The sequence below is a fragment of the Sminthopsis crassicaudata genome, chromosome 2, assembly GCF_048593235.1.
Source record: "Sminthopsis crassicaudata isolate SCR6 chromosome 2, ASM4859323v1, whole genome shotgun sequence".
NCBI classification, from domain to species: Eukaryota; Metazoa; Chordata; class Mammalia; order Dasyuromorphia; family Dasyuridae; genus Sminthopsis; species Sminthopsis crassicaudata.
In genome coordinates this window covers 29,842,515-29,855,791 of record NC_133618.1, presented here as the reverse complement: position 1 = coordinate 29,855,791, position 13,277 = coordinate 29,842,515, and the positions used below count along the sequence as shown (strand labels likewise).

The following is a 13,277-nucleotide window of genomic DNA, read 5'->3' as shown; positions in this document are numbered from 1 at the left end:
AGGGGGGCAGGGAAGATCTCAAGTTGCCCCCGGTAGCCCGAACAGTATGGGAAGGTCAGCACCTACTTCTTTAGACAAACAGCCTCGACGTGTCTTCCAGGTGAGGGTCTCCGCTAAGCTGTTCAACAGACGGGGAGGGGGGAGGTCTTTGCTGCACAGGCCACCCAGCGAGTGCACAGACCAATCTCCAGAAAAGGCCAGGCACAGCAGCTAACTGGCTCTCCAGAAACCCAGGGCCTTGAGGTGAAAGGGGGGCACAGTTAGCAAAATACTCTTGGGCTCCTATTGTACCATAAATCTTTTCCGATTGCTTTTCTTGGATGATAAGGCCTGATGAGGAGGATAATGAGGATGAATTATTATCTGCTACTGAAGGTTCCCAAAACCCTGATCCCCCTTCTCTGAGCCAAAGGGTCTGCGAGGGAAGTTGGCATAAACAGCTTTAGAACTGGGGTGGGAAGAGGGGGTGGGCACAGCTCAAAGAGCTTTTGCAGTATTCAGAAATCTGCACCATGAACGGAATAGGGAACAGGGAAGGGGAGAGAGAGAAAACAAAGGATTACATGGGACACTAGAGTAATAATCATTGCTATTTTGATCACAACTTAAGGTTTATTTGCAATCTTTAAGAATTTGTATTAATTATATGATTTCTATATAATCATATATATATATGTTACATATATGTTATATATGTTATATGTTTTATGTTATATGTGCTTATATATAATTTGTTAGATTATGAACTCCCTGAAGAGTTTGACTGTCTTTTGCCTCTTTTTGTATCTGTAACACACAGATCTTTAGCATAGCGTCTGGACATAGTGTGTCATAAAGGCTTATTGATATAAATGGATCAATATTCATATATACGTGTGTATATGCACACAAATATATGCATACATACATTTATACATATCGACTTCCATTTCTATGGGTTTTAAAGTTTACAAAATACCTCCTCCCAAAAAATGTGTGTTATAGATGGATAGCTCAGAGTTTATCTCAGAGCCTTTTTTAGTCCATTAGGTCACCCATCTTTCCCATCTTTCCGGCTTAGTTTTCTTAACATGCACCTTCCTTCAGTTTCATTCTCTCCTTTTCTCCTTCCCATTTCCTCTAAGCCCCAAAAAGGAGAAACATGGTTGAAGGTGAAACCTGGAGATCTGATTATAAATCCTGATTTTGCTTCATACTATCTATGTGGCAAGGGGCCAATTTCTTTGCCTTTCTAGGTGAAGTTTCTTCACCTGTAAAGTTTGCTCTAGAGGTCAATTTTCTCATCTGTAAAATGAAAGGACTGAACTGAGAGACCTCAATGATTTCTTTCAGCTTCTAATCCTATTAACTGTTGTCCTACATGTTATATGTTTGTGACCATCGGCAAATTGTCCAAGATCTTTAGACTTTACATTTCTCATCTGTAAAAGGGGCAGTTGAACAATCTGGTCTTTAAAGATCCTGTTTCTCATTGATAAAGTGGCTTGTCTCCTGTGCCCTAATCAGTTCGTCACTCCTTGCCCAACAATTTAATATTAGCTCATATTTCTATAGCGTTTTAAGATTTACAAAGTACTAGACTCAATTTAAAGAACTGATAAAAATGTTTGTAGCATCCCTTTTTTTGTAGTGGCACTAGAAACTGAGTGGATGCCCATCAGTGGGAGAATGGCTGAATAAGTTATGGTATATGAATATTATGGAATGTTATTGTTCTGTAAGAAAGGAACAACAGGATGATTTCAGAAAGGCCTGGAGAGATGTATAGGAACTGATGCTAAGGGAAATGAGCAGAACCAGGAGATCATTGCAACAACAAGATGATCAATTCCAATGGACGTGGCTCTCTTCAACAATGAGATGACTCAGACCAATTGCAATGATCTTGTGATGAAAAGAGAGGACTGTGGGAACTGAGTGTAGTTCACAACTTAGCATTTCCACTATTTTGTTGTTGTTTGCTTGCATTTTCTTTTCTTTCTCTTTTTTCCTATTTCATTTGATTTTTCTTGTGCACCAAGATAATTATATAAATATGTATGCATATCTTGGATTTGACATATATCTCTACCATGCTCTACATCTATTGGATTACTTGCCATTTAGGGGAAGAGGTGGGGAAGGAGGGGATTGGAACACAAGGTTTTGCAAGGATTAATTTTGAAAAATTACCCATGCATATGTTTTGAAAATTAAAAAAAAACTTTAATGAAAGAAATACTAAAAAAAACCTGATAAACTTGAAGACCAGCCACAGTTTCATAAGACACAAGATAAAATATACTGGCCACCTCCTGCCTAAGAAGGGACGTAGTTCAATATAGACTAGAGTGGAAACTAAGTCCCAAAGTGGCAAAGTTAATTAAGTTTTAAGGTGGGATTTGAACCCAAGTTTTCCTAATATCAATTTCTGCACTCTATCCACTAGGTTACTAGATGCCATTCTAATGATATTGCCTTACCTTTATTGCTGATATGATACCTACATCTTTAAATAAATATGTGCGTGCACATAAAGTGAAATAAATGGAAATATTGATGATCATTCCTCATTTTACGGATGAAATAACTAAATCTTACAGATGTTAAGTGATTCTCTCACCACCAACAGGTAGAAGTTGATAGAATTGAGAACTCAAACCCAGTTGATTCCTTTCACTTATTAATGACCTTTCTCTGTCCTTCTCTACACAAAAGGATCCTCCCTTTTAACTTGGTACATTTAAGCAAAACAAATATCAGCTTCTCTCTCTCTCTCTCTCTCTCTCTCTCTCTCTCTCTCTCTCTCTCTCTCTCTCTCTCTCTCTCATAATATATATCTCTTTTCAAATCTTTAATCAACCATCTTTCTGCTGAGAGGAGGAATTATTTTTGTCCAAAGCAGTTTTAGTAGCTGAAATGATCTCAGGTTCAAATCTTGCAACATTGTTTTTCTTTGCCAGGGTAATCCCTGTTTAAATTGGTCTTCTGGCTTTGGGTACCCCATCCTGCATCAGTTGAAACAAATCTTTTCATGATCCCAAGTAGATCTTTATATTTTTTTTTTGTCTTTTCAGTATCAAAACATTCCCACACCAAAATGTTCAGCCGGCCTCCACCCAAGGTTCTCTCTATCTTTTTAGGTCCCATCACCTTCTATAAGCACCAAGAAGACAATATGGGACTTTATTTGAAAATTTTTAGGCCTTTGACTTTCTGACTCAGAAAGACCAGAGTTCAAATCCTCCCTCATTCACTTACTTAGCTATTTTACTCCTCTACTAATCACTTCTCTCTCTCTTAACCTCAGTTTCCTCATCTGTAAAATTAAGACAGTAGCATCTACTTCTTAGGGGTATTGTGAGGCTCAAAAGAGATGATGCATCCAGTCCCTTCTCAAAGGCTTGTGTAAATGCTAGCTCCCACATTATCATCATCATTGTCTGGGATCCCAGTCTCTGCATCTCCCGAAACCCAGAAGTCAAACAGGCTTTCCCTTTGCATGTGTGGGAGGAGGGAGGGAGAGAGGGTAAAGAATGGAAAGGAAGGGGGGCAGGGAAGATCTCAAGTTGCCCCCGGTAGCCCGAACAGTATGGGAAGGTCAGCACCTACTCCTTTAGACAAACAGCCTCGATGTGTCTTCCAGGTGAGGGTCTCCGCTAAGCTGTTCAACAGACGGGGAGGGGGAGGTCTTTGCTGCACAGGCCACCCAGCGAGTGCACAGACCAATCTCCAGAAAAGGCCAGGCACAGCAGCTAACTGGCTCTCCTGAAACCCAGGGCCTTGAGGTGAAAGGGGGCACAGTTAGCAAAATACTCTTGGGCTCCTATTGCTCCATAAATCTTTTCCGATTGCTTTTCTTGGATGATAAGGCCTGATGAGGAGGATAATGAGGATGAATTATTATCTGCTACTGAAGGTTCCCAAAACCCTGATCCCCCTTCTCTGAGCCAAAGGGTCTGCGAGGGAAGTTGGCATAAACAGCTTTAGAACTGGGGTGGGAAGAGGGGGTGGACACAGCTCAAAGAGCTTTTGCAGTATTCAGAAATCTGCACCATGAACGGAATAGGGAACAGGGAAGGGGAGAGAGAGAAAACAAAGGATTACACAGGACACTAGAGTAATAATCATTGCTATTTTGATCACAACTTAAGGTTTATTTGCAATCTTTAAGAATTTCTTTTAATTATATGATTTCTATATAATCATATATATGTTACATATATATGTTATATATGTTATATGTTATATGTTTTATGTTATATGTGCTTATATATAATTTGTTAGATTATGAACTCCCTGAAGAGTTTGACTGTCTTTTGCCTCTTTTTGTATCTGTAACACACAGATCTCTAGCATAGTGTCTGGACATAGTGTGTCATAAAGGCTTATTGATATAAATGGATCAATATTCATATATACGTGTGTATATGCACACAAATATATGCATACATACATTTATACATATCGACTTCCATTTCTATGGGTTTTAAAGTTTACAAAAAACCTCCTCCCAAAAAAATGTGTGTTATTGATGGATAGCTCAGAGTTTATCTCAGAGCCTTTTTTAGTCCATTAGGTCACCCATCTTTCCCATCTCTCCGGCTTAGTTTTCTCAACATGCACCTTCCTCCAGTTTCATTCTCTCCTTTTCTCCTTCCCATTTCCTCTAAGCCCCAAATCACAGAACAAGAAAGGACCTTAATGATCATTTGTCAATTCTTTAATTTGATGAATCCCAGAGAGATGAAATTACTTACCAGAAGTGGTAGAGCTAGTTAGTTGCAGAGTTGGGAATAGGCGCCAGACTTCCTAACAGCCATTCTGCTATAAGCATTTCCTCCTCTCCCAATCAAATCAAATTGAATCAGAGTTTACGTATTGATTCTTACTATAGTGTTGATGTCTAAGCAAAAAAGGATTAATGTGTTATCCTTCCCAGGAATATTTGTATTTTAACCAGGGACCCATACACCTTTATAAAAGGAAATAAATCTCTAATTGTGGAATTGCAGGCACCAAGACAGGCCAGTGGGGGGAGATCATTTGCAGCACAGAGCCCACAAATCACATCACCTTCTCTGCATGTGGCAGAGGCAGGCAGGCCCTTCCAGAGGCATTTGAATTGACCTCTTTGTCATCCTGTGACAGACGGGAGAGGAGGGGTCCTCAAGGAGCAGGAGACAGCCTGCTCATCAGGAAGAAGAAACAATAACATTAAGGACTTGAGGGGTTTAAAAACAGATGTGAATAGGAAACCTTCAAATCCCCCAGCCTCACCATCCCAGCATTCCTAGATCCTAGAATCTCTGAGGTGGAAGGGCCCCCAGAGACCATCAGATCTGACCTTTGTCTGAACAAGACCCTTCTCCCTTAGAACAACACTGACAAGTGATCATCCAGAGTGTGCTTAGAGATCTCTGATGAGGGGGCGGCCACTTAGGGGCAGCTCTAGTGCTGAAGAATTGTTTTCCTGATACCTAAAGCCTCAATCTGCCTCTGCAATTTTTACCACCCTCTTCCCTCCTTCATTTTGCCCTCAGGGGCCAAACAAAACAATTCTAATTACTCTTCCACAGCCAGCCCTTCAAACACTTAATGGCAGCTGCCAAAGTCCCTCCTAAGTCTTGTCTTTCCTGTGGAATCATTCCTGGTTTCTTCCATCACTTTTGCTCTGACATATTCTCCAATATGATCACCATCTTTGTCATCCCCCTGTGAACTTTTTCCAGCTTATCAACAGGGAAAGTAATAGGAACAGAGGCTCCCTTCCTGGCAGTCAAGCAGAGAACTACCCCTCATTGAAAGGAGAGGGACACTTATCTAGACACGTGCCTAGCAATGCCCGGCACATAGTAGGTGCTTAATAAATATTGGTCCATTAATTGTTTGAGATGGAGTTGAGGGAGGCAGGAAACATATCACAGTGGAATCTAGTTAGGAAGCCATTATAAAGTGATCCTGGAACTCTCAGCACAGTGCTTCAAAGCTGGGAGGGACTTTTGAATGATTTCAGATTTGTCTGCTTAAGGGGACTGAGTCCCAGAGAAGGAGAAAAAAAAAAAAAAAACAAAAACAAAAACAGCCATTGTCATATAGCCACAAAAATTGAACCCAGCCCTCTGGCCTCCCAGACCAGGAAGTCTTTTTTTTTTTTTTTCTTCTCCTCCCAGACCTACTTAAAACCACAGAAGGTAAGGTTAGATCAGTAAAAATGAAGCCCCCATCAGAGAGAGCTGTGACTCCTAAGATGAAGTGTCTGGACTTTATTTCAGATTTCCAAAGGAGATGCCCCAATTGTTACTCTCTCAGGGAAGCCATCCCCACTTAATTTTCTTCTGAGATAAATGAGATGATAATCATGCAACTTTAGCATAGGGCCTGGCACTTGATAGGTGATTAATAAATGCTTATTTCCTTTTTTCACCAATCTATTATACTAGATTGATTCCAGGTTCTAGAGTTGGGAAGACCAAAGTTCCAGTCAGACAATTATTAGCTGTGTGATCCTGGGGCAAGCCACTTCTCTTGTATGCTTTAGTTTCCTAATTTGTAGGATGGGGATGATAACAATAGCACCTATCTCCCAGAGGTTTTGTCGGGATGTATTAAGATTATAATTGTGGGGCAGCTAGATGGATAGTGGATAGAGCACCAGCCCTGAAGTCAGGAGGACCTGAGTTCAAATCTGTCCTCACACACTTGGCACTTTCTGGCTGTGTGACCCTAGGCAAGTCAACCCCAACTGCCTCAACCCCCCCAAAATTATAATCGTAAGGCAGTTAGCACATAATGAGCACTAGCTACTACAATTATTAATTATTTCTAGATCTACTTCTATCAACACAGAAAAAGCTGTTCAGCACTGGGGGTTGGTGACAATTTTGGCCTCTAATTCCGTGCAAAACCAATGAGTCAATACTACTTGCCAACTATGGAATGAATGGGTGGGAGAGAGGAATGGGGAGAGACAAACAGAGTCTTCTCCCAGGTTGGGGAAGGAGGTGGATGGAGGTACATGGCTCTGTTTTTTAAGGATCCATCCATGGAGCTCAATGAATTCCTGAATCTTCAACTTAGAAGGGACCTAAGAGATCACATAGTGCAATCTGTACCTGAACAGGAGCTCTGTCTACACTGAACAAACCACCGGTCTTCCATTCCTTTACTGGCCTTTAAAGAGAGGGAGGAAAAAAAAAAGAAAGAGAGAGAGAGAGAGAGAGAGAGAGAGAGAGAGAGAGAGAGAGAGAGAGAGAGAGAGAGAGAGAGAGAGAGAGAGAGGGCTCATCACTTCCAAAAAAAAGATCATTCTATTGATAGTTAGAGGGGTCTAATGTTTTCCCTATATGGAATCTAAATCTCTTCCTGCCACTTCCCTCTTTCCCTTCCTCACCTCACCTGTCCTGTTCCACTTCTCCTTTTTGACTTCTCTTATGTTTACTCTGTTTTCCCTTCAAAGTTATATCCCATTTATCCTGTAAAGATCTTGCTGATCCACTGTTGCCCCCCCCCCCATGAGCTCCCAGAAGCAGAGACTTGTTTTACCTTTCTGTTCTAAGTGTACACTACCTGGCATATAGTAGGCACCTAATAAATGCTTAAGAATGTAACTTCTTTGAGAGGAGTTGCTGTTTCTTTTCTTTGGTTTTGAGGCAACTGGGGATTGTTCAGGGTCCCACAACTAGAAGTGTTCAATGTTTGAGACCGGCTTTGAACTCGGGTCCTCCTGAATTCAGGGTGGGTGCTCTCTCCACTGCGCTATCTAGCTGCCTCGGAGCTCTTTGATTTGATTTGATTTGATTTTGTTGTTTGTTTGTTTGTTTATCATTTCTTCTAAGGTAGCAGTTCTGGAGTAGACCCTGGACTTTAGTAATGAATAGCGAAGTGCACTTGGGATAGGGAGAAAAGGGCAAATCGCTTAATCTCTGTTTGCCTCCATTTTCTCAACTGGAAAATGGGGATAAGAATAGGATTCTTCCTCCTCGGATTCATCTGGAGGATCTGCTTCTAGAAATGGCAGACATGAAATGCACATAATAAAGAATTAGGGACCGGACCTGGATTCCCTTCCACCAGGACAGACTGGTGTCTCCTCTGCAATTTAAGAGTTGAGGGTTGCCCAGATGTGTCAGAAGTTGGGTGACTTACTTCCTCAGAGAATGTACTTGACCCAAAGTCTCCCTGCGCCTGAGGCTAGCGGCCTGTCTTTCTCGGCCAGTGGCAGGTACACAGCAGGTGCTTAATAAATACTAGCTAAATAGAATCGAGGCAACTTTCTCTCTTCCTTTTCGGCCTTCTGCAGCCTGTGGAACAAAGGTCCTCGAGGCCCTTGCAGACCACTCTGGCTCTCCCATTGCTGCTCCTTTCCTTCCAGGTAAAATGAGCGCAGCTGGGGGCCTCGTCCTTTGCCCCGTCCTCGTGGGGGCCGAGTCCCTTCCCTCGCTGGCGCCGGGCGCTGCTCGGTTTCGGACCCTCCTCCCCGAAGTGCAGTGAGTCCCCGCGGCTGCCCCCGGATCAAGTGGGATCTGACCGCAGCTGGGGGCCTCGGAGTGGCGAGGAACAGCACCCTAGAGACGGAAGGGGGCATTTTTCCGAGGAACACGGAGTAGGGCTCCACTGGCTGCAGCGCCGGAGAAGGTGTGAACGAGGGGCAGGTTGGAAAGCCCAGGCCCGGAGCAAAGTGCTCCTTGCCCCCCCTGGCCTGGAGCAGGGGCCCGAGGCTGGACCGGGGCGGAGGGGAGGATCAGCCTCCCCGGCCAGCATCGGAGCTTTCCCCTGCCGCGATTACGCCCCCCACCCCCAACCCCAGAACAGGGGGCCTGCTCCCGCTCCCCCGGGCGCAACTTGAGCACCTGGAGGAGGCCGGCGGCCAATGGGAGGCGCGGTCAACCTCCGACTGGCCAATGAGCCGCGGGCCCGGTTTCTGGCCGCCGCCTCCCCCCTCCGGCTATATATAAACCGCCGGAGCCGCAGAAAGCGAAAGTGGTGGCCGGGGCTAGCGCGAGCTGTGGGAGCCGAGCCGGCTCTCTGGACAGAGGCAGGAGCCGGAGCCGGAGCCGGAGCCGGAGCCCGAGCCAGGGCCCGAGCAGGGGCAGAGGCAGAGGCGCAGACAGGGGCAGAGGCAGAAGCGCAGACAGGGGCAGGGGCAGAAGCTGCTGCCCGCCAAGCGGGAGGGGATGCTGAGCGCCCAGGAGCCTACGCCCGCCGGGGTCCCGGGGACCGCGGCCGGGACCCTGGAGCCCCCGCCGCCACGCAGCCCTCGGGGCACGGCCCTGGCCCCCGCCAAGCCCCTCACCTCCTTCCTCATCCAGGACATTTTATGGGACGGGCGGGAGAGGCGCAGCGTCGGCAAGCTCAGTCCGAGTCCCGGGCCCGAGCCGGAGCCGGAGCCCGCGCCGCAGCCAGAGGCCGAATCCGTCTCCTTCTCCGGGTCCGAGAGCGGCCCCGCGCCCCAGGAGGAGCAGCCGGCGAGGCCCGCCGAGGCTGAGCGGAGCGCCGAGCCGGGCTCCTCTCCCTCGGGGGCAGAGCCAGGTAAGGGAGTACCGGGGCCGGAGGCCCTGCCGCCCGCCCGTCCTCCATCCCACCTTTTAGAGACACCGGGACTCCTCGGAAACCGACATTAACTCCCCTCCGTGACCTTGGGCAAACACCCCCCCCCCCATTCCCGAGTCTGCCCTCCCTTCTCTCTAACACGGGGGCGGCAGCAGCTGATCGCTCAGGGATCCCTCGCGTTAAAGATCCCTTGCTCCCACGGCTGCCCGGCCGGGGGAGGGGAGCGGGGGGATGAGAAGGGCCCTCCTGGGAAGGACGCTGCCCATCTGCAGCCTTGGGCTCCCTGCCCGCCGGGCACTTCGGGACTCCGGTGCCCTGCTTTGGTGGGACGCCGTCCCTCTTCCTGCATTCCGGGAGGGGGCCAGGCCAACCCCAAAGCCCTTGCCAGCTCTAAAGTCTCCGATCCCACGATCTCTTGGCTGCTGGCGCACGCTAGAGCGCTTTCACGTCCCTCAGCGGTCCTGGGGGGGGGGGGGGGGGAACCAGACAGCGGCGGTCCTTGCCTCCCCACAGCCTCCTCTCTCCTCTTCTCTCCTCCCGGGCCCACGGTTTAAACTCCCCAGTCAACAAGAGGGGGAGATAAAGGGGGCCCTTCTTGTCTCCAATTCCTAAACCCTTCCAACCGCCCTGCTGAATGACCTCGGTGGCTCCTTTTATTCTTTGCTGCCCTCCTCACTTCCCCTCCCAGTCCGTTATTTGCCCCTAACATTCCCCTTTTAGCACTAGGGACGGGGGGAAGGGTTAGCGAGATGACCTCAGAATTCGCTGTTCTGAATCTAAGATCACTTCTAGATCCGATTTCACGAAATTCCTTGATTTCCCACGGTCTTTTCTCTCAGGGAAGATCACAGACACCTGCTCTGAAATCTTTGGCCTTAGATAGCTGCCTCGAGCACAAAGTGAGTCCGCATACAAAGCAGGATTCGCATCTAGGTCCAACCAGCTCCCAAGCCAGTTCTCCATCTTTCAGCTTTCCATAGGCCCTGCTGACCTTATCTCACTTGATTCTCAGAACAAACCTGGGGGAGGGGTCCATTTTAAAGATGGAGAAATTGAGGCTTACAAACAAGGGTGATCTTCCCAGTTGGGTCTCTTCTTACTTTCCATTTGTGCCTCACATCCTCCAGACTGGATGGTCTTTTAGTTCCTTTCATATTAGACATCTTTCCCCATTTGAACCTCTCCTCCTCAAAGGCAAATGCCCACTATCTCCTTTCCCCTGTCCCCTTCAGTCCCTAAGCCGTCCCCGACTCCCCAATTTGTGATAGCTGCAGTTCTGCTTTCTGTAGCCTGGATATGTCCCCCAGAATCCACAATAAGATTCAAAGATCTCAGTCAGGTTCCTCTGATGGGGAGTTCCTCAGAGATGGGGTGGACCTTCGAAATCAGCCAATCTAAAGCCTTCCTGTTATTAAAAAGGAAAAACTGAGTCACAGAAATGTAGTGACAAAAAGAAAAGAAAAGAAAAGAAAGAAAGAAAGAAAGAAAGAAAGAAAGAAAGAAAGAAAGAAAGAAAGAAAGAAAGAAAGAAAGAAAGAAAGAAAGGAAGAAAGAAAGAAAAAGAAAGAAAGAAAGAAAGAAAGAAAGAAAGAAAGAAAGAAAGAAAGAAAGGTGGGACAGAGGGAGGGAGGGAAGGAGGGAGGGAGAGAGAGAGAGAGAGAGAGAGAGAGAGAGAGAGAGAGAGAGAGAGAGAGAAAGAGACAGAGAGAAAGAAAGAAAGAAAGAAAGAAAGAAAGAAAGAAAGAAAGAAAGAAAGAAAGAAAGAAAGAGAGAAAAAGAAAGAAATATAGTGACTCCTCTAAAGCCAGGCAAGTTGAGAAAACTAGACAAAGTGGCCACCATTATACACACACACACACACACACACACACACACACACACACACACACCACACACACACACATTTTAAGGGAATTCCTCAGCTATGTGAAAAAGCTCAAATGTATCCAGGTTCACACTGGCCTACTCTGTTCTTTTTCTGCAGAGATAAGGAGCGATGCTGTTATGTCCTGTTCCCTGCTAATATGTAACTTTCTTTCCTCCCTCCCTGCCCCTTTCTTCCCTTCCCTGTTCCAGATGCACACTTTGAGACCTGTCTGTTGGACTGTGCAAACCCTGCCAGCGCTGCCTCCCCCAAAGCCCTGAAGCCACCCAAGCGGTCCCGGGCTGCCTTCTCCCACACCCAGGTTATTGAGCTGGAGAGGAAGTTTAGCCACCAGAAGTATCTGTCGGCCCCCGAGCGGGCCCACCTGGCCAAGAATCTCAAGCTCACCGAGACCCAGGTCAAAATCTGGTTCCAGAACAGACGCTATAAGACCAAGAGAAAGCAGCTGACCTCCGACCTGGGAGACCTCGATAAGCACTCCCCCCTGCCCAGCTTAAAAGAAGAGAACTTCTCTGGAGCCTCTCTGATCTCCATGTATAACAGCTACCCCTATTATCCTTACCTCTACTGCTGGGGAGGTTGGAGTCCAGCTTTCTGGTAACCCTGGCTAATGACTGGGGCCCAACCCATAGCTGCTGCTTCCACTTTGTTCTCTGAAAGCAAAAAGAGGCCAGAATTAGGGAGATCAGGAGAAAGGGGAGGCCTATCCACCCTGCTAAAGGCTTTGAGTGGCAGTCGAGCCCCTATTTCTTGACTGATGGGTTCACTAAATCTGTGACCCAGAATAATATTTAATATTTAAGTGGCGCTCAGGGCCAGCCAAGGCACCGAATGAGAGCATCCCTCTCATCCCAGTGATGTTGGAGAGGAAGATTCTTGGGGCTGGATTAGCTGGCTTCTCAGGTGCTGCCAATCAGCTCTGAAATCCTGAATCCTGAAGTGGATCTGACTCCCTCTCCACTCCCAGTTTAACTGTCTTTGCTTTGAACTACCTTTCTTTGAAAAAAAAAAAAAAAAAAAAAAAAAAAAAAGTTTGAGCTCCAGGCTCCCTTCCCAGTGCCTTTCTGCTTTGTTTTATGAGCTGTCAGCATCTCTGCTTCCGGGAGGATCTGTTCTTTTCCTTCAGCTCAGTCACCTGTGTAAACGGAGCATCTCAATGAGAAGCTAAAGCCAGAACAGGAGCAAAAACAGTGCCAAGAAGGACGGGGCTTAGGACAGGGTCTACACTGTAGAGCTAACTACAGTAGGAGGCGTAGGACCTCTCTGGACCTGGGAATATGCCTGATGTTCTCTTTGTTCCTCCCCACCCTCAGCTCCCCCAGTAAAATGGCAGTTCCTTGAAGGCAGGTACCATTTCATTTTCTGCCTCTGTATCTCTGGTATCTAGCTAGCACAGTGCCTTGCACATAGTAGGTATTTAATAAATGTTTGTTGCAATGTACTTGGAAGGCAAGGTCCACTTCTGGACCGCTTCGGAACTCGACAGGCAAAGCAGGGTGTTAGGTTCTTCAATTTTGTATCTAGGAAGGAGGTGAAAGTTTTGCATTAAAAAAACGTTGAAAGAGAAAACAAAGGTGAACTCCAAGGATCCCTAAAGGAATTCCAAACACTTATTTTGTCATGGACAATCTGGTAAAACTTATAAAAGTCCTCAAAATCATACTGTAAAATGATTGAAGGAGATCTTAAATTTCAATTAGAAGCTAGCCAAAATAAAGATGGATTTATGTATTGTAATCATCCAAGTTCCCGGATCCTCTAGAATCAATTGGAGGGAGGGAAGGGCCAGGTGAAGAACTCTGGATCCTGAGGGTATCAAGTCTTAGAATGACACAATTTCAAACCATCTGTCTAAACAACC

At 46.3% G+C, this 13,277-nt stretch overlaps 1 protein-coding gene across 1 annotated transcript; it reads left to right on the top strand.

Moving 5' to 3' along the window:
• Nucleotides 1-9,008: 9,008 nt before the first annotated feature.
• Nucleotides 9,009-12,970, top strand: NKX3-1 (NK3 homeobox 1). Its single transcript, XM_074285603.1, has 2 exons — nt 9,009-9,510; nt 11,608-12,970. The coding sequence occupies exons 1-2, from the start codon at nt 9,156-9,158 to the stop codon at nt 12,015-12,017; spliced, it is 765 nt and encodes a 254-aa protein (XP_074141704.1). The 5' UTR covers nt 9,009-9,155; the 3' UTR covers nt 12,018-12,970.
• The last annotated feature ends 307 nt before the right edge of the window (nt 12,971-13,277 follow it).

Coding starts and splice junctions, on each gene's coding strand:
- NKX3-1 (XM_074285603.1), top strand. CDS start 9,156: ATGCTGAGCGCCCAGGAGCCTACGCCCGCCGGGGTCCCGGGGACCGCG. Junction 9,511..11,607: donor TCCCTCGGGGGCAGAGCCAG/GTAAGGGAGTAC, acceptor TCCCTGTTCCAG/ATGCACACTTTGAGACCTGT.